The sequence below is a fragment of the Nakaseomyces bracarensis genome (genome assembly GCF_045282275.1).
Source record: "Nakaseomyces bracarensis strain CBM3 chromosome Unknown Scaff7_0, whole genome shotgun sequence".
Lineage (NCBI taxonomy): Eukaryota > Fungi > Ascomycota > Saccharomycetes > Saccharomycetales > Saccharomycetaceae > Nakaseomyces > Nakaseomyces bracarensis.
Genome location: NW_027263968.1, coordinates 418,678 through 438,702, shown reverse-complemented (window position 1 = coordinate 438,702; position 20,025 = coordinate 418,678). Strand labels below are relative to the sequence as shown.

Here is a 20,025-nt window from a genome sequence, read left to right as displayed (position 1 = left end):
TACCAACCAGCGGTTAAAAGAGTATGTTCCTGATGGCTTCCTTTATCTTTTCTTTTTTACTCTCTATCTTATATAGTACTCCAAGTACTCAGTTTCCTCTCTAACCTTTTTTTAACCTTTCTCTAAAAAATGCTGTATTTTTTTCTATTATCAATCTATATGAATAGTATCAGATCAACAAGGTAGTCTTATAATTTTCTGAATACTATGAACACTTTTTTGTGTCAAAATATATTCAGCCGTTAGTTGTTTTATTCTTTCTGGACTCTATCAGATAGAAGAAAAAATCTAAAAGCAACCTGTTATCAGATATTCAACAGCTCACTTAGTAATTTGAAGAAGTTTAGAATGTTATACAATAGAAATGCCTTTTGACACCTTTTTCCATTGCCTTAATGATCTACTTTTGACTCTATCGACCAGCCCTTCTCCATCTCATTAAGCCCGAAATCGCCTTATTTGACATTTTTCCTTTTTTTGCCCAAATCCAAATCCAAAACCCCACACAACGTGGTGAAACTCGTGAAGTATGCAAAATATTTTATTTTATTTAATCGTATTAGTGATTCGATGCTTTTATATATATAATATATGAGAGGATAAAGTAGTCTATAGTTGTCTTTTATCCAATTTATTGTTACAAACCGCGAAAATCATACTAGTCCAGCCTCTTTCAGTTGGTCGAAGAGCTCTCTTGATATGTATTTCTGCAATGTAGGTCCGTCGTTGGACATAAACCCGTCGTTGGATATACCCTTTCTTCTCCTGGTTTTCATGGCGAAGTCTCTGGCGAGGCTTGTGGTTGGTGCGGGTTTCAGTTTAGGTATTGGTGCGTCTTCGTCCAAGACGTCGCCTGGTACTTTGCGCCAAATCTTGTTCCAGTGGTGAGACTGCACGATTGCATTTCCTTGCGCTGCGAGCCTGATATCTGTTTCGATTCCAAAGGAATCGATTACCGGTATTTGTGTCTTGACCTCGATTAGAGGTGTGCCCACTATACTTTCAACACTGTATATATGAGCGCTTCTGCGTTTTCTCAATATGTCCTCTAGTGCGGGATAATATATTTCCTTCATCACTATATCCATCTCGTAGACAGGTTCCATTACCATCGGTTTTGCTGTCATGAGGCCCACGTAACATGCTCTCCTCATCAATGGAATTATCTGAGCACCTATTATAGGGACATCAACATTTGAATTATGTCCTATTTCAAACTTTAGGATTTTAAATTTAATGCCATACATTGGCTCTTCCATTAGAGGACCTTCCTTCATTGCCCAATAAAAGCCTTGCAATATATAATCACGATAGTCGTTTAACAGATTTTTATCAGTTTCGTCCGGTAAAGTATCATCAACCAGGAAGTTGGTGTTGAAAGAAGCCCATACATTTCTCGCTGAAAGAGAATCCCATCCGTACTCTTCTCGTAGCCTCTTGGCTAAGGTTCTTAATTCTTTTTTATCACCTATTACATCGGCTACCAGCCTCTTCTTGCTAATATCTTGAACAATTTTTTTATCTAGCCTTTCGGCTGATACGGTAATGGTTATATTATTGCTTGTGGATTCCACGGGTATTGCAGCAAATGATTCTTCTTGACATCCCTCCGAAAATGTGGTGACGGGGTCTGAAATTTTAATCTCGATTTTAGAATAAAGATTTCTGAGATCCTGCATTAAACAGTCAAAATACAATTCGCCTGTACCTAACACTACATGTTCACCGGATTCTTCCACTCTAATCTGAAGGCACGGATAATATTTATTGACAGAGTCAAGGCCATGCAATAGTTTAGGAAGTTCTTTCGGGTTCAATGGAGCAATGATAGCCTTGAAAACAGGTCCGCCAATATAATCAAGGGCATGGAACAAAGGTAAGCCTATACTTTTAGGAGCGTCAGCGAAAACAGAAGCAGACTTTGTGAATGCAGATGCAACACCCTTTACTAATACTGTCTGTCCAGCAGAAGCTTTCGTTATAGGAGCTAAAAATCTTCCACATAGCAATGATATGCCCGTAATTGATACTTGAGATGCATCCAACAGAAGGTCTTCATCTATATACTTCAAGTTAGAGTCCCCGATGTCGACAGCCTCAAGAACTTTGACCTTACTTCCAACAGTTATTTCTCCCGAATGTATTCTCATAAGTGTCCAATCTGAACCAACATAATCCAGAACTTTGACAGCATGACCCAAAAATTCTTTATCAGAAGACATATTAAAATTTGGAAGGCCGGTTAAATGATGGAATTTCTGTGCTGAGAATGAACCATAGTCATCAATGCTTTTGATTATAGATGTTATAATACCTTTTTGATCATCAAATATCCCTTGACAGATCTTTTTCAATAGTGGTTGTGGATCTAAACTTTTCTCTTCATTGGACAAAATAACGTTGAAGTACTTTTTAACTACGGCAGCAACCTCATCGACTTCTCTAGATAATGTATGCATGAAAACTTTGTATATGGGATCTAGGATAAAAGTAACGAAAGTAGGTAGATTAGTGGAGTCTTGATTCAAAAGTTTAAAGACACCCTTTTCATAACAATAGCTACCCCAGAGTCTTCTAATAAATTCATTTCTCTTGGTTTTTGATAAAACACTACCATAATATTTTGTAACAAATTGTTCAATTGTGAATGACATGCCAAATTTAGCAGAAGCAAATATAATATTTCCATTCTCCGGTGAATAGCAACCCTTAGTTCTGGTTATACTTTGGATATCAGCAATTATACGGGCCATCTTTCTAAAGGAGTTAAGAGGGGACAAGCGTAGCTCTAATATTAATCTGTCTAATTTGTTAAGAATAAAAACCATGGAGAGTTTGTTCTTTTGACATTCTTTAATCATATATCGTGTTGTAGCAGTTATACCTTCAACAACATCAATGCAAATGAGTGCCGTATCACTGACTGCCATGGCCACAGCTGCATCTTCTATGAAGTCTACATGGCCCGGTGTATCTAACATGGTCATTGCATATGATTTATCCGAGTTGTCAGTAGCCAGAAATGTGATACCATTTAATTTTAGGGATACACCACGTTCCATCTCCTGTTTCATATTGTCAAGATACCTCATCTGTTTCCAACCTAGTTTTACGTTCTTAGACATTGAATCTATAACTTCATAGTGTTCCGTCACGAAAATATCGAGAAGAGAGGTTTTCCCAGAGTGTAAGGGCCCTAAAATACAACATGTCCGTATCCTTTCTGGAACACTCATCATCCCTTGTAAATACTCACTATCAAATTTAAAAAGTGGACGTTTACTGAACACACCCTTCAGCATCTGCTCCTTCTGTTTCACAACTTCCGCATTCTCCAGTATAGGTTTATCTCCGTCTCTGTCCTCCCGTTCAACAAGTACTTCTACCTGGTCTCCATAAGTGTCCCTAAGCGAGACCGCCATCCCACCATCTTCAAGATCCGCATCTAAATCATCCATATAGTCCTCTTCCTCGTCATCGTCGTTCTCATCTTCCACACCACCAGCTAATGCAATGAAGTCATCTTCTTCAACCTTCACCTCGGGCTCCTCTTCAACCCCAATGGGGTTTCCAAACTCATCAAAATCCATATAGTTCTCAATTGATCTAGCAGAACTTCAATCTTTACAATAAATTGGAATATTAGATGGATTTAAATATTGAAAGTTTTTATTATTTTGTATATTAATGAAATATAAATTATATATATATTTTATTTTATTTTTTTACATTTTTTTTTTTTTTTCACTTTGTGCAAGAAATAGCGATGAGGCTTAAATATAAGATTCAGTTAACAATCGATATATCCTTGAAATATTTAAAGATTGGGCCTTAACGTTCTCTAGCATTGATCAAGCACAACTGGTCATATTAAATACTGGAAAAAGAAAAAAGAAGCAGAAAGAGAGCAGGCTATACTTTCTATTATTAGATTTTTTATAGGATAATAAGTGGACACTTGGTTCTGACTTATCGATGGATATATATCAATATTAAGATCAAATCTACTAAACAGGCATAAATAGAAATGGACTATACATTAATATCGGATAATATCCGAGAGAACATGCGGAATCTGGATCCGCATGAAATGTTCAATAACTTACACACCTATGTTCATGAGGAGGAAGATGCAGATAATGGGATTGAGGAAGTTGAGCACTTTAATTATAAGCAGGAGCTGGATAAGTCTTTACTTTCACGGAATTCGGTTATAGGTCTTGGGTTTGGTCTAATGAGTCCCGTGTTAGGGATGTGTACGAGTATGGGTATTGGGTTACGTAATGGAGGTCCTCTTTCAATAATGCTAGGGTTTTTGATCAGCGGTGTGTTGATATGGTTTTCGTCCCTGTCACTTGGAGAGATTGTCTCTAAGTTTCCAATGGAGTTACATGTCGGTAGTGCTATGGTGGCCCCACCGAGACTCAAATTGATTTGCTCCTGGTTTACAGGCTGGCTAATGCTGATCGGGAACTGGACTATGAGTACCAGTATCACATTTGCCGGGGCACAGTTGACAATCTCCTTAATATTAATGAATAACTCGGATCTGATCTCTGAGACTCATCTGATCCTTTGGACAGTTGTAGTATTCTATTGTGTCGTCACCATAGTCGGACTAGTGAACTTGAAGTTTGCTAGATTCATAGAGATAATCAATAAGGTATGTGTCTATTGGATTATCTATGCAATTATATTCATTGACATTTTACTACTAATATTCCATAAGGGGAAGTTCAGATCACTCAAATATGCTCTATTTCATTTTGACAACAGCTTATCAGGGTATTCCAGCGCTTTTCTTTCTTTCATGATAGGTTTTCAACAATCTAATTTCACATTGCAAGGTTTCAGTATGCTACCAGCACTGGCAGATGAGGTTAAAAAACCTGAAAAGGATATCCCTAGAGGGATGTCTATTGCTGTGTTGCTGGCAACTTTCTCTGGTTTGATATTTTTATTACCTATTATGTTTATTTTACCAGACGTTGAGGTGATTTTCTCCAATCATAAAGTCTTACCGATTGTTACAATATTTACTAAATCGACTGACTCTATGATTGTTTCCATATTGTTGGTTTTATTAATCTTAGGCAATTTAATTTTCTCCGGTATTGGTTCAATCACTACCTCCTCTCGTGCTGTATACAGTTTTAGTCGTGATAGAGCTATTCCTCGTCACGATCTTTGGACTTTTGTTTCTGATGATTCACAGTCCAGAGTTCCAAAATACTCTATTATTCTGAGTATGTGTATATCGTACATTTTAGGTCTTCTGGCTCTGATTTCAACCGCAGCATTCAATGCATTCATAGGATTAGCCGTATTATGTTTATGTTCTGCTACGTTCATTCCTCTAGTGCTCGTACTGTGTACAGGCAGAAGAGTAATCAAACATGCTCCAGTAAAAATACGGTATAAGTTTGGCTGGTTTATAAATATTATGTCGGTCATTTGGCTATTATTGGTAATGGTTAGTGTATCCTTCCCAATTCAGATACCTGTAACTATGAAGAGCATGAATTATGCTTTAGTTGTTTATATATTATGTCTGATTGGTATTACAGTTCTTTATTTTACTTGGGGCAAGTATAACTTTAGATTACCTTTGGCTGACGATATTAAACAAGAAACCCACATAACAGAATACAGCAATATTAATACCAAAAGTATTGAGGATATTCCATATGATATGCACGGTGAGCAACCATCAAGTAAACATCATGATAGTACGGTTTTCAATTTAGACACCAATAATGAACATGCGGACCTAAATGACGTGATATCGGTAGATTTAGAAGATGCTATTGCAGCAAGGAATGAACCTATTGTTTCTGAAGATGAAATCTCTCTGGACTTGGGTCAAGCAATAACTGATAGGGACCGTCCCATAAATAATGATGCTGTTTCTATAGAGCTCGACGATGCCATAGCAGAAAGAGACCAGGTTAAACCTATCATACATAATGACGCTGTCTCAGTTGAGTTGGAAGATGCAATAGCAGAAAGAGACAGGAATTCTAATGATAGATCATAAAAAAATTTAATAACGGATACTATGTAAATAATGTGCATTCATCTATATAGTAATATACCTGTAACGACTTTACACGCTCCTTTTTATTTTACTGTCCGATTATTTTTAATCCCATAATAGTGTGAATATGTTTTATGTATTTTAAATTAATATATTTTTATAGTTTTTCCCGTATGTTATCTTCACTTTTAATAAAAGAAGGTAGTTGTATGCTTTCCTTCTTTATATGCTTAGAACATCTATTTTTGTCACCATATTTCAGCCTTTCAATAAAAGGCTAAATTCTAAAAAATTGAAAGAACATGTTTTGTTTGATTAATGCACAATCTAACTAGTAATCAAACAAAAATACCACTAATTAAAATTAGACAAATACCAGCACAAGACCATTTTAAACACGTTGTACCCATAGTATGATTTTGTTCCAATTCATGTTCATCATCATCAGTATGATGGTGATGGTTATCACTAAAACTAACAGCTGTTTGGAACATCTGAAGACTAATAACAGTCAAAAATCCGGCAGTGATACTTAGCAAAAAGTTCATACCTGGTGGCGCATCACCAGGTTTTTGATCACTATGATCACTATGAGTGAAAATGAAATATCCAATCAAAGCGCCTAAAGGTTGAGAACCACCACCAAGTACTGCAGTAATCAATACCGCCTTCCATTTACTTTCAAAAGCGGTGTAAAAAGGTAGTGTCATGGCAAAACCCTCCACAAAGTTATGTAGCAAAAGACTGATAAAGATGGACAAACCTAAAGACTTTGTTGAGTCAGACTGGTTTGTATAAAAAATAATTAGGCCTTCTGGAAATTTATGCAGAGTCAGGACAAGACAAGTTTGTAACCCAATCGAAAGTAATTTTGAAAATGGAGTTTCTAAGTGATGATGGTGAGCATTAAGTCCTAGTTCTTCGTCATAGTGGCTATGATGATGTCCATGATCGTGGTCCATTTCTTCATCTGTTGACAAGTGAGGTGGCACTGAGGTACCATAATGATTGTGAGAATGCGAGTGACGCGATAGTTGGGGATCAAGACCAACTCTGGATACAGCTTGACTCCTGACACTTCTGGGACCAGGGTTGACACTGTGTGTTATAGAAGGAGCGTATTCAATAGTGTTTCGCCTCCCCGTCATGTAGTTCTTTCTATATGTATCTAGATTTTCGAGATCGTAACCGATGTTGTTCTCTACACAAGCAATACCTTGTGATTGATGATATGACTTATCATCAGCATCATACATATAATCATCGTCCTCGTAAGAGCTATTATTAGGTGAAATATTATTATTCATAGGTTCTTGGTTGGTAGTGTTAGTGGTATCATTAATGTTGTCGGTATTGCCCCCAATATCATCGTTATTGTTGTTGTTGTTGTCATTATTCATTTCATTTTCCTCATGTTCATCGTGATTGTGCATATTGCTATTATTCAGGCTTGTTATTGATGGATGGTGAAGTTTCTGTGGATTTAAGCAGGTATTTTTATCGCTAGGCATGCTTAATACACCACAAGATTTGATGATCCCCCCACAACAAGGACCACTTTCTCTGTTCTCCTTCGAAAAGAAGTCTCTAATAGATATACGTCTATTGACACCCTTAATATTATTGTTATGTTCTTGTGTACTCACCAATGGGGTATGTTCGCTCTGCACAGCAGGTGTGTCTTCTACGGACCCAGCATCACGACCTCCAGAATCGACCGAGGAAACTCTACCGTAACCATTTTCAGCCTCGGGGTTCTCCAGATGCTCGGTTCTGAAATGAACAGAGTGCATGTGGCCTCTACCGGCCCCAATTCCATTTGTGATCTCCCCTACACTTCCACCTTCTCCTTCCGTGTCTCCATGTGCACAATGCACCAGAGACTCCGAAGTAAATGCGTGGACCAAGAAGTTCAAGAAGAAACTTATCAGTATCCCCAGCGAGAACCCAATGAAAATAATGTACTTGTTATCAGTCTCCATCTGTGGTAACATCTTATACATAGAGGTCGTAATCATGCAACCGGCACTTAGAGACAACCCATAGTTCACTAGCTTTGTATTATTCTTATGGGAAGCAGTACCAGACCCACTCGAGTACCAACTTATCACTGGAACGAAGACCCCACCCAATATACAAAGCAATGAGGATATTAATGAGAAAAGCAGCCATCTAGGCATAATATCCTGTACCATTTGTATATCTTTGTGTTTTGTATCCTTTCTTTAATACCCTTTTTTAAGTTAATGTCTCTCTGTGAAACCCTCCCCACAATTAATATATATACGATAATGACCTGCTAAATATACAATCTTGATATAAAAGCCTCTATATACAAGTCCAACGATGATAAGAAAAGGTACAGTCTATATATAACAAATTGGAAAAGAATCCAAATAACTCTCAATACACTATCCAATATATATAAAAACTTATTTAAACGCATAGTGGAAAGAGGAACAACCTCCGAGGTAATTATGTCAGTGGTTACCCGGCTGCTAAATGTTTTTTGATTCTTTGGTAACCCATAAAGTACAGTCACGTTATTATTAGTACATTGTGATATCATTCTTTATCACGTGTATTACCGTATGACGTTATATCACTGTCTACTAACTTACATGTGATTATATCGTTTATAAGTATTATGTAGTTTTGTTGTTTTGTTGTTACCCGGTTCTTTTTGGGCTTTAGATGGGTTTTTTCATTTGATTTACTGTTTGAGTTATAAGAAGTCATCTCTTGTCCTTATAAGTTTTCAAGGACTTTTAAAAGTTATGGGAAATCATTGGACTAATATATTCTTTCAAATAAAGTTCTTTGTATGAACTGATATTTCTGCCTGGGCAGATAAAGGGACATAAATTGAAATAAAACATAGCTACTATATTATATAGTGTGGAGGAGTTGTAATAATATTAAAAAAAAGAACCGAAGGAAATAAAATATATAAATGGGATCTGTTGATCGGAGTGCGGAGGCGTTAGAGAATCTGAATGATGAGTGGAGGGTGAAGCTGTTTGGGTCTCGGTTGCGTGGTTATGTCCCGCATCTTAATGTGGAGTATCGTTTGCTAATTATTGAGGAAAATGCGGAGATGGCGTGTCGGCAGAGGTACAGGACGATATTGGATTATAGCGGAAGACGGAATGCGTTTATCACATCTAGTGAGTTGAAACAATATATTTATGGGTCTCCGATACGATCTAAGAGTAGGGAGACAGAGAATAAGATACGACTGATCCCAAATTCGCGACAGTTGTTAGTAACGCGTATCTTCTATCCGAAGAAGGGCTCTGTAACAGTGAGCCCTGCGTTATCAACAACATCAACATCAACATCATCTAATAAGAAAGGGATGAAGATGAAGGGCAATACCAACAACTATAAGTCCACAGACAGTAGAGTCTCTATAACTTTGTGTTTACCTAGTTATCTGCTGGCAGATATCTCGGATACTTGGTCAGAAATAGACGGGTGGCTGACTCAGACTGAGAGACACTTGATGGCCACTTCTTTCCATGTAGTAGAGACGCAACAGAATTTTTTTGTTGAGTTAGTCAATAAATTACTGATACCCGCTCTGAGATCCTGTCATGAGATCCCAAGACTCCTTCTCTACCCGCTGGACAACATAGAATTCATACACAGTTGGTTTAAAGATGTATTCAATTGGATAGAGATGAAAGAAGGTACAAAGCTTAATTTTCTTCCATATCTGATAGCAAAGACTCTAATTGATTACCGTAAGGAGGAGGGCGGAGCAGAAAGCTCACGGATTGTCATCACTTCGGGAAACATGGTCATTGCGAACAAGTTAGTCTTTATCCTTTCAGGTTTACTGAATCCAAGGTATGATAGTGAAGTTCACATTATTGATGAAAATATACCGACAGCAGCTATCAAGGTCGCTCCTTCGCATCATCCTGAATCCCATTATACTGATGTAGACCCTCAAAGTCATTCATCTAACATTCACCATACTCCTATTAAACCGAAGATACCTGCTACAATTATGGAAAGAAGGATTTCAAGACATAGCGTTGGTAATATTGAGCAGTTGCACGTTCCTTCACATTCTATGGATATTCCTTCTACAAAAATTGATCATTCACCATTCTCGACCTCTAAGGGTTGGAAAATTCCATCGAGTCACAGGAGTGCTACAAGTTCAGTTTCAATATCCTCTGGTGAGTCTTTAGCGGAAGTTATACAACCATCTTCGCTAAAGTCTCTTAATACTACCTCTTTACATAATTTTTCATCATCATTGAGCAACCAATTAGGAACATCATATGGATCATGGTTTAATGGAAGTATCACAGGAAGCTTCAGTAATATTAACCCAATATCCAGTGGGACGACAACAAATACCATTGGGTTCAGTAATTCTTTCAAGAAAAATAATTTGTCTGCATTGTTTCAGAATAGTCCTTCCTCAGCTGGAACTGATGGATGGGATCGTATAGGTACAACAACAACTAACACAACATTGCAAAGGACTACTAGTAATAGTTCATTACGCCATTTGGTTACACCTTACCAGCAACAACTGACCTCCCCCTCTACTAATTCAGAATATGAGGAGTACCCATGGTTTGGGGCTGGTGGAAGTAATAATGGAGGTACAACTGCAGCTGCTAGTAATGTCTACGCTACTGCATCACAACCTTTATTACAAAATCATAATAATAACTTAGATCCAACAACAATGCTAAATAATATTAGAAATGGCGGCAACAATACCGTATATACATTCCCATTGAAAAACGTTGAATTTGAACGGAACAGCAGCGCAATCGATCATCACGAACTACTTAAAAATTGTTTTGATGAGATATTTGACGGCCCGCTTCTTGCCCATAAAGTTGATACAATGGTACCCTGCAGAGATATAGCGCCACATATTCATGACGGCATGCATGGTGATAGTAGCTCTATAACAGAGCATCAGAGATCAACCATTGATGTTGCCATCTCTACAGGTGAATTTCCTCAATACCCTCAAGAATTATTGCCCAGGTACACCATGTATCTTTCAGGGTTTAATCCATTTTTCAGATTACAAGCCATTCCAGCAAGTAAAGAAATTGAAACAAGCATTGTGCATGGACTGAAGAGGGATTTTGTTCGCGATAATTGCCAAGTGTCAAGGACTTTATGTGTCTCCATGAGATCTCGCAGTATAAAAGAAATAATAGTACGTAAGACAAGCAGCCTACCCACATCAAGCCAGGCATCGGCAAGTTCAGAAGATAGACGTTCAAGAAACAGCCGTGGAATGTTAAAACAAAAAGTTAAAAAAATATTCGCCAACGGAAACAGTATGACTCGAGTCACCCCAGTAATGAACAATTGTATAGCCTTCATCGAGGCTGCACTCAAAAGTGCCATGTCCCTCTATAGTGACCCGACAATCGACCGTAAATACCGTGATGAGAGAATCAAGAAAATATTCCTTGCTGTAGTACACTATAACACTGAAGCATAATTTTTTTTTTTTTTTTTTTGTTCTAGAGAAGTTTTCTGCTGCTATTTATTGTATTGCCTTTTTTTCTCGGTTTTTTCAATATAATTCCTATTTAGTTACTCCTAAACTTTGATTTCAAGCCTATTTGCATGATCCCATTCAAATTTACACTGCCATTTTTGGCATCCCCTATCGTCACTTTTCTGTTCTCAAGTCAATCAATTTTACAGAATGGAATTTTTGGTTTTTGGTTTTGCATACGACAATCCTGCAGAAAAGATTACGTTAAAAATCAAGCCACCCATTACAATTCCTACCTGCCTCCCCATCAGTGGCAAGTCATGATAATACGCATTATACAACTATGTCCTTTTCCTTCTACTTCTCGTTCATCAAATTCAATGCAAACCCAAAATGACGTCAGCTAATTTTTTATGCTTTGTTTATTTTTTGTGCTTCTCTTTTCTTTCTTTTTTTTTTTATAGATTTTTTTATTTTTGCTTTCTAAGTGGGCTGAAAATCCTTTTGATGATTTCATTTCATATTTTATTCTATTAGGCAGCAAGGGATTTCCTATTTGTTTTAATTATAAAGTGGTTCATTATTTAATTCTAGGAGGTTTTTCTTTAAGTTGTATCTTCCCTTCCCTCGTATTCTTTTATACTACAATACAACAAAATAATAACAGAAAACACAATAAAAATATATATATTATGTCTTCTCTAATTACTGCAGCAATGGCCTTGGCCTTGACTGGTTCAATTGTTAAGGGTGAAGTGCGAGGATTTGAACAAATTGCCTTCTCCAATGTTGGTTTCACAGGTTCCTATACACCAGTTAAGAAGATGTCTCATTTGGATAACAACAGCACATGTAAGTGTGAAGTTGCTGAAAAGACATGGTTTGAAGGTTATGATGCCCCATTGTCTGAACACCTATCGGTTCATTTCCGTGGTCCATTGACTCTTGAGAAGTTTGCCTTCTACCAGTCAGATAACTTTGTGGTCAACAATAACTCTTCTGACTCATGGACTCGTATGGCTTACTACGATGCCTCTTCTCAAACTGCTACTAATGTCACCTTCTTGAACAATGAAGGTGAAGACTCTCCTTGTGTTGGTAAGGCTTTGTCCTACGCAAACGAGGATGGTACTGCCTCTGCCTCTTCTGCCACTGTCTTGAAGGCTGATAACTACATTAGTTCCGGCGAAGAATACTCTATCTTCTCCACAGACAAGTGTCCAAAGTCTGGTGTTAATAACGGTTGTGGCTACTACCGTAGCGGAATTCCAGCTTACTACGGTTTCGGTGGCCAAGTAAAGATGTTTTTATTTGAATTCAAGATGCCAACTGAAACTCAAGCCAACAGCAGTTCTATCGAGTACTACGACATGCCAGCTATCTGGTTGTTGAACGACAAAATCCCAAGAACCTCTCAATACCCATTGAACGCTAACTGTTCCTGTTGGGCTAGTGGTTGTGGTGAATACGATATCTTTGAAGTCATGAACGGTACTGAAAGAAACCACTTGTACTCTACCTTCCATACCTACCAAGGTATCGAAGACTTGGGTACTGGTATCCAAAGTTACGGTTACATTCCAAGAGATACTGAAGGAACCATGATGGGTGGTGTTGTATTCGATGCTGATGGTAACGTCGTCAGTTTTGTTTCCAACTCTACTACTTTCGATGAAACTCTATCAGCTTCTGCTGTGAACGCCCTATTGGCTTCCATTCCTAAGAATGAAACATTGAGTTCTGCTTTGAAGAGTATCTCAGCTACTGCCCCATCCTCTACCAAGCACAAGTCTAGCGGTTTCTCTCTAATGAACGCACAAACTGGAATCTGGTACTACATCGTCAGCGGTTTGCTAGCATTCACTCAAGTATTCGTGATCTAAGCAGATTGATCTAAGCAACTTTTTGTTTGTTCTTTTTTTTTCTGCTAATATTTATATTTTTCTATTTTTCTTTTTATTACATGTTTCATCAAATATTTTACGTGGGCAACATTGTGAATAATTATTCAAAAAGGCAGTCCTGTTAAGGCTCTAAAAAAGATATTTATTCCTGTGTTCTATAAAACAAATTGGGTAAAAATGAGATACCGTGCTTATCTCAGTATTAGATTTCTTCCTTTTTAATTTTTTTTTTCTTTTTAAAATGGTTTTATTAGTATTACACTACATAATTTATTAATACAATATGATACACTTATAAACTTATCTTTTGTGGAGTATATTGTTCGCCAAATTCATGATCATCATGTAAATAATTGCATCGAAATCACATACTTAACGACTGGCAACCTTTGTACTGCAACGTTTTCTAAGCGACTCATTAATGGACCAAATAGGAAAAATCTTCAAAAACTTGATTTATGTTAGTATATTAATTATCAAAAGTTTATGGACCTCATAAATAGGTTTTTAATGTTATTTAAATGAGACAGTAACCGTGGTTGCTGTTTTCTATTTATTTATTTTCCTCATTAAAGTAAAAAAATCATGAAGAATACATATACATTCATCTACTAATTTGAGTAACTAAAAGGTACATAAAGTAAATGGGACTAGAGTCTACAATAATTGTCCTCTGTAGCCTTGGAGTTTTAGCATTGATTCCACCATTAGCCTGGCACACCACCACAAGGAATATTCCAGCTGTCATTCTTATATCATGGCTTTTGATAATGGATATTAAGTATATAGTAGACGCAGCGATATGGAGCGGTTATGATTTTATGCAAAAATGGGAAGGGAAGGGATGGTGTGATATTATGGTTAAGTTACAAATAGGTGCTAATGTTGGGATATCCTGCGCCGTCACAAATATCATGTTTAACCTACATATTGTGTTGAAGGCCGATAACGTTTTATTGGAAGTTGTGTCCTGGAAGAAAATTCTGAGAGATCTAGCGATTAGTTTGCTTACACCTGTACTTGTGATGGGTTTATCTCATGTGGTACAGATTTCGAGGTATGGAATTCTACGTTATTATGGGTGTACAGCTCTATTCTCCCCAACGTGGGTATCAACAGTCATATACACAATGTGGTTACTGATCTGGTCATCTATAGGAGCCATTTATGCAGTTTTGGTTCTTTCTATATATCACCGAAAGCGAAAGGATGTGAAGGATATCCTGTACTGTACTAATTCGGGGCTCAACATAGCGAGATTTGCCAGATTACTCATCTTCTCTTTCTTGATAATTTTAGTTATATTCCCATTCTCTATTTATTTATTTGTGAAGGATCTGAAGTCGTTAGGTGGTTCCTTTGACTTTAAAGCTACACATTCAAAGGAGTTCTGGTATGTCATAATTAAGCATGAATCAGCTAAGAAATTTGTCGATGTCTGGTTATACGTACTTATGTCCTATATTGTATTCTTGATATTTGGTTTAGGTTCAGATGCATTAAAGATGTATGCTAACTTCCTAAGACTAATACATTTGGGGTTGTTAGTAGAAAAGAGTCATGAAATACCACAGAATAAATTTGACAAATTTTTAGATGACCTGCTACAGGATCAGGAAATGAATACAGGGCTATATATCATTAACACAGCCGATAAAGAACATTTTACATACAATTATCACTACAATTCAATGAACGATTTTCCTCTTCAGGAAAACGAAGTTGAGATAGAGAAGAGTTATGTGTTCAAACCTAGTTACAGAGCAGAGTTTACTGAACAGGCCTTTGACGATGATGACTTGACATTTAATGGTAACGTAGATAGTCAATCACAACGTAAATACTCAAAGATTTATGCCATCTCTACAAGAAGCTCAATGCCCTCAATTATCAAAGACAATAATGACGACTCAAATTCACCAGCTACTAAAGTGGACTCTCTCTAATATCTTAGGCTCCTGTGTCCCAAAGTTTCTCCATACACTCTATTATATATTCCCCCGTGAAGTTCAGTTACAGCTACAAAACGTTTAATAATTGAATGAAATTTTAAGAAAAAAAAATACTCGAAGATAAAAACTCAGATAATATAACGATAACAGTAAGTAGCGCTGGTTACTTGTGATAAGTTGATAAAAAGAATGAATATATTTAATATTTTAATATAGTCTTAATATAATTTAGAATGGAAGTCACGCGTTCTATAGCTATATACGAGTGAAACGTGTTTAGAATCCCAAGAAATAGGGCTTATGCCCTAATATCCCATCTATAATCAAAAAGGTGCATTGTGATGTTAAAACGTAGATTAATTGTCGAGTTGAAGGGAACCACCCAAGTACCATTGATTTGTGTTCTTGATAAGGGAGGATATTCATTTGTTTTAATATAATTGTTTAAATTCTACTATAGTGGGGATTGTAAATAATATCTATTAGATAAAGACAGAAATAACGGAAGAAAACATGGATGGTTCAGTGTTCAAGCATGCTGCTGAACTCTGGTCTAAGGCTGATCTATCCAGTTTACAACATGATCTAGATAACTCGATTATAGAGATTAAGGACCGCGAATCTGGGTTTCTAGAGTCTAGGAAATTACTTGCCAGTGAGACGAAATCGTTTAAGAAATTGGACTCAGATGAGAAATTGGGAACGATTAACAAGTTGATCAAACAGTATCAACAGGAGATAGATAGTCTGACAAAGAGATCTAAGAACTCAGAGCAAGCATTGCTAGATGTATATGCTAAGATATCTGAGGCGCCTGATCCTAGTCCTTTATTGCAGAGTTCAGCTGAACGATTGGAAAATGTTGAGGACTCGAAGGAACTTCAGGAGAAGATAACACAATTGGAGGATCGCTTAGCGAAGTATGCCGACTATGATAAGATCAAGGAGCGTCTATTAGATTTGGAGCAGAATTCCGCTACAACATTGACTAAGAGACTAGCTGCGAAGGAGCAAGAATTGAATTCAACTTGGGAAGAAAAACAAAGGAATTGGAAGAATAAGGAAGAAGAGTTAAGTAAGCAAATAGACACTTTGCAAACCAACAACAAGGCATTGGAGGCAACAATTGCCAAGAGGATAGATATTGAAGGTACTGATGACTCAGTTGAAGGCGGACAAGTCCAGTATGATTTCAGCAACTCAGCTGAGCGCAATTTACTGGTACAGGAGTTAGAATCTTCTCAATCCAGGATTTTCCAGTTAGAAAAAAGAAACGAGGAACTCAATGGTAAATTGGCTAAAGCAACAAGTGATGCTGAAAAGGAATCTGAACTGTCGGCTAAACTACAGCTTATTAATCAATTGGAAAGTGAAAACGCTTTAATCACTGCCTCAATTGAAAGGGAGCGAAAGAATGCAGAGACTAGGAGTAAAAAACTACAAGAGGAATTAGGATCCCTAAAAACGGAAGCCACATCGTATAAGACTGAATTGGATACTTTGAGAAGGAAACTAAATACTTATTCAGACTACAACAAAATCAAGGAACAATTAGAAGCCTTGAAAAAAATTGAGTTTGGTGTTGATGACGATGACGATGGCGATGAGGATGATATTGAAGATAACTCTGTTCAGAAGAACCTACTCTCTGCGAACAAGAAGCTACAAAAATCTCTCGTCGAAATTAGAACAGAAGCTATGGAGAAGTCGTCTCAGAATGAGAAACTACAAAAGGACATTAAGTCATTACAAATAAGACTGAGGCAATTAGAGGAAAATAACGCTAAATTGGAGTTAGACTTACAACAAATGGAAGATATTGATCAGAAGTTCAATGACACAGCAAGTATGATATCTGGTGTAACTAGACAAATGAATAATAGAGGAAACAGAGCTGGCAAGTATTCTCCAACAACTTCAATTGTCGGTATATCTGAAGAGCCGGAGGGAGATGGTTCGTTACAAAACTCCACTATTTTACCTATTGTTACCAAACAAAGAGATAGATTTAGAAGTAGAAACAGTGACCTTGAAAAACAACTACGACAAATTAATCAAGAGAAGGGTAAAATAACACAAGAATTACAGATAATGAAGAAAGATAATGCCAAATTGTATGAGAAGGTTAGATACCTGTCCAGTGTACAAACTGGTTCAACTTCAGACTTTAACCTAGATACTGAATCTCAGTATGCTGATAGCTATAATGAATCACTACATCCTCTTGCGAACTTCAAAAAGTCAGAGAGAGACTACTATCTAAATAGAAAGCTTTCTGTGTGGGAAAAATTGTTTTCAACTTTTGCGAAGATTGTCTTGCAGAACAAATCTACTAGATTAGCCTTTTTCCTCTACTGCATATGTTTACATGGTCTTGTCTTTATGATGTGTATGTATGTTATCAACATTAGTGGTTATCTAACTCCTGAAGTGAATACCGTTACTAGTTCTGAGAAGAAATTTGGAAATCCTATCTAATAGCTTACGACGTTTATATTTCCAACATTCTTAGAGACATGATTAGCTATCTTACACTAAGATAGTTAAAACCAAAACTATGTTGAATTTTCAACCTATTTTATATTATTCTGATTAATCAGCTGTAAAAGGAAACAATAATTATTTCTGTATTCTATGAAAAGCTCGTTTCTTTTCGCTTGTATATTACCATCTATTTATATATTTAATGTACAAACCTAACGAAAACAATTTTTAGCAATTAGAAAAGGTATGTCCTTAATACACTTGCTTTATGAAACAACACTATCTAGTAGACACTTTATAAATTTTATATCTTTAAATTTATTGAATTTTAAAGGTTTTCTGAAATTTTTATTATTGGATGGTTACTTTCTTAAAAGGTTTATGTGGTTTTGTATATTTGCTAGTATAATGATATGAAAAAAAAAATTTGATAATTAAAAGCTAACTAATGATTTTTTCATTTAAAAATTTAAGCAGAGATACGCTTTTGAGCAGCGATTCTACCTCTTTGTCTGGAAGTAAATCTGACAACCTTCTTTTCAGCAGCCTTGGCAACAGCCTCTTCCTTTTCAGTGACAACCAACTCAATGTGAGATGGAGAGGATTCGTACTTGTTGATTCTACCGTGGGCTCTGTAAGTTCTTCTTCTTTGCTTTGGAGCGTGGTTGACTTGAATGTGGGAAACGTATAGCTTGGTGGCGTCCAAACCCTTGGCCTGTAATAAATTATATTATGTTCAATCCTATTATTACTGATAATTTCCTTTTTTCCTTTTCTTCTACTCTCAGAAAAAATTCCGAATAAATTCCGCATCCGTTCACAATAAATGTTGCAATAACTCTCACAAACTAATTTCAATATCGAAAAGTCATTCTCTGACAAGTCCAATGGTTTTCTATAATTTCAATCAAAAATTATTCTCATTTCAAGTTATTTTTGTATTTGGACTTCATCTAGCATTTCATTTATTTCTCAATATTAGTTTTTTGATGTGTATAATTTTTTCTATCACAATGTCTAATAAATTTGTTTATTATATTGTAGGATGGGTGGAATAGCATTTTCAAGTAGAAAGTTAAAGAATAAAAAAATAGTAATTATCAGTAATTTCAGTTTAAGAAACATAAAATATTTTTTGTTAGTAAATTTGATTCCAAAATATTGTAATGTAATGGATATAATAACTCATCAACTCTTTGAAGGGGATTCAATTTCTCTCTCACACACTCTTTTCACATTATTCTATTTGTCTTACTTTATTCAGGGTTTTGCTTTTCCTTATATGTTGTTAAATCACTTCCCACACTTCATCAAAATCGAGAGTTTTTTAATATTCCATTTATTTTCTAGGTATCCGCATTTTTATCATGAAAAATGGTTGGTTTATCCTATTATATTATCATTTATTTTAAAACATACTTCAGCATTGGCGGCAGCGTTTACCAATAGACCTTGGATGAACTTAACAGACTTAGCTGGCCATCTAGCCTTGGTGACACCGAATTCCTTACCTTGGGCAGTTCTACCAATAGAAGAGTTGTATCTTCTGAATGGGATAGCTCTTTGGTGGTCTAGGACTTGGTCCAAGTACTTTTGAGCCTTGGTCAATTCCCAACCGCTGATAGCTTGAGCGGTTTCCCTGGTGTTCTTGAAGGAAACACGCAAGTAAGAGCCACGAGCAGAAGCAGACTTAGCTGGGTTAGTAGAGGTAGCACCGTATCTGGCCATTGCTATATTTCTTTTGGTCGTTTTCGAGCTTTTTCTAAATTACCAAAAGCAAAAATAATAGCCTCTTGTTTTTAATATAAATTTTTTTGACTACGTCCTGTCTTGAATGGTATAATTTTTCAAGATTTTTCCGCAATCCGAAAAACTCTTCCCATCGCCCACAAAGACGTCCCAAATCAAAAAGTTCAAGTTTCGAGCCCCTATGCGGCAGTTTGACTGGAGCCCATAGTAAAGAGCCTCATACTGCCCACACAAACAAGCAAAACCGTTGAGCTCTCAGCACCAGCGTAGCCTCAGCACCATCGTAGCCTCCACTGCCCCCAGTCTCACGCTCACACTCTCTCTCTACCTGTCCCTGTCCACGCTCTGTGTTGCTCTCTCCCTCTACACAGAGAGACATCTGCCTACGCAACAAGCAGTTACAGGGCG

The 20,025-nt window shown here is 36.7% G+C and overlaps 8 protein-coding genes across 8 annotated transcripts; 5 read left to right on the top strand and 3 right to left on the bottom strand.

The window, feature by feature from the left end:
- Nucleotides 1-653: 653 nt before the first annotated feature.
- SNU114 (U5 snRNP GTPase SNU114) lies at nucleotides 654-3,590 on the bottom strand (the record flags this gene model as incomplete). The annotated part of the gene is made up of 1 exon (XM_071051820.1): nucleotides 654-3,590. One exon carries the CDS (start codon nucleotides 3,588-3,590, stop codon nucleotides 654-656), a length of 2,937 nt encoding a protein of 978 aa, XP_070907210.1.
- A 437-nt stretch (nucleotides 3,591-4,027) lies between these two features.
- Nucleotides 4,028-6,037, top strand: TPO5 (Tpo5p; the record flags this gene model as incomplete). Its single annotated transcript, XM_071051819.1, has 1 exon — nucleotides 4,028-6,037. The coding sequence occupies one exon, from the start codon at nucleotides 4,028-4,030 to the stop codon at nucleotides 6,035-6,037; it is 2,010 nt and encodes a 669-aa protein (XP_070907209.1).
- A 338-nt stretch (nucleotides 6,038-6,375) lies between these two features.
- Nucleotides 6,376-8,232, bottom strand: ZRT3 (Zn(2+) transporter ZRT3; the record flags this gene model as incomplete). Its single annotated transcript, XM_071051818.1, has 1 exon — nucleotides 6,376-8,232. One exon carries the CDS (start codon nucleotides 8,230-8,232, stop codon nucleotides 6,376-6,378), a length of 1,857 nt encoding a protein of 618 aa, XP_070907208.1.
- A 758-nt stretch (nucleotides 8,233-8,990) lies between these two features.
- On the top strand, nucleotides 8,991-11,528 carry LST4 (Lst4p; the record flags this gene model as incomplete). The annotated part of the gene is made up of 1 exon (XM_071051817.1): nucleotides 8,991-11,528. One exon carries the CDS (start codon nucleotides 8,991-8,993, stop codon nucleotides 11,526-11,528), a length of 2,538 nt encoding a protein of 845 aa, XP_070907207.1.
- A 692-nt stretch (nucleotides 11,529-12,220) lies between these two features.
- On the top strand, nucleotides 12,221-13,411 carry TOH1 (Toh1p; the record flags this gene model as incomplete). Its single annotated transcript, XM_071051816.1, has 1 exon — nucleotides 12,221-13,411. The coding sequence occupies one exon, from the start codon at nucleotides 12,221-12,223 to the stop codon at nucleotides 13,409-13,411; it is 1,191 nt and encodes a 396-aa protein (XP_070907206.1).
- Nucleotides 13,412-14,076: 665 nt separating this feature from the next.
- Nucleotides 14,077-15,378, top strand: STE3 (Ste3p; the record flags this gene model as incomplete). The annotated part of the gene is made up of 1 exon (XM_071051815.1): nucleotides 14,077-15,378. One exon carries the CDS (start codon nucleotides 14,077-14,079, stop codon nucleotides 15,376-15,378), a length of 1,302 nt encoding a protein of 433 aa, XP_070907205.1.
- A 519-nt stretch (nucleotides 15,379-15,897) lies between these two features.
- On the top strand, nucleotides 15,898-17,862 carry COY1 (CCAAT displacement transcription factor COY1; the record flags this gene model as incomplete). The annotated part of the gene is made up of 1 exon (XM_071051814.1): nucleotides 15,898-17,862. One exon carries the CDS (start codon nucleotides 15,898-15,900, stop codon nucleotides 17,860-17,862), a length of 1,965 nt encoding a protein of 654 aa, XP_070907204.1.
- A 475-nt stretch (nucleotides 17,863-18,337) lies between these two features.
- On the bottom strand, nucleotides 18,338-19,596 carry RPL17A (60S ribosomal protein uL22; the record flags this gene model as incomplete). Its single annotated transcript, XM_071051813.1, has 2 exons — nucleotides 18,338-18,583; nucleotides 19,288-19,596. The coding sequence occupies 2 exons, from the start codon at nucleotides 19,594-19,596 to the stop codon at nucleotides 18,338-18,340; spliced, it is 555 nt and encodes a 184-aa protein (XP_070907203.1).
- Nucleotides 19,597-20,025: the final 429 nt, after the last annotated feature.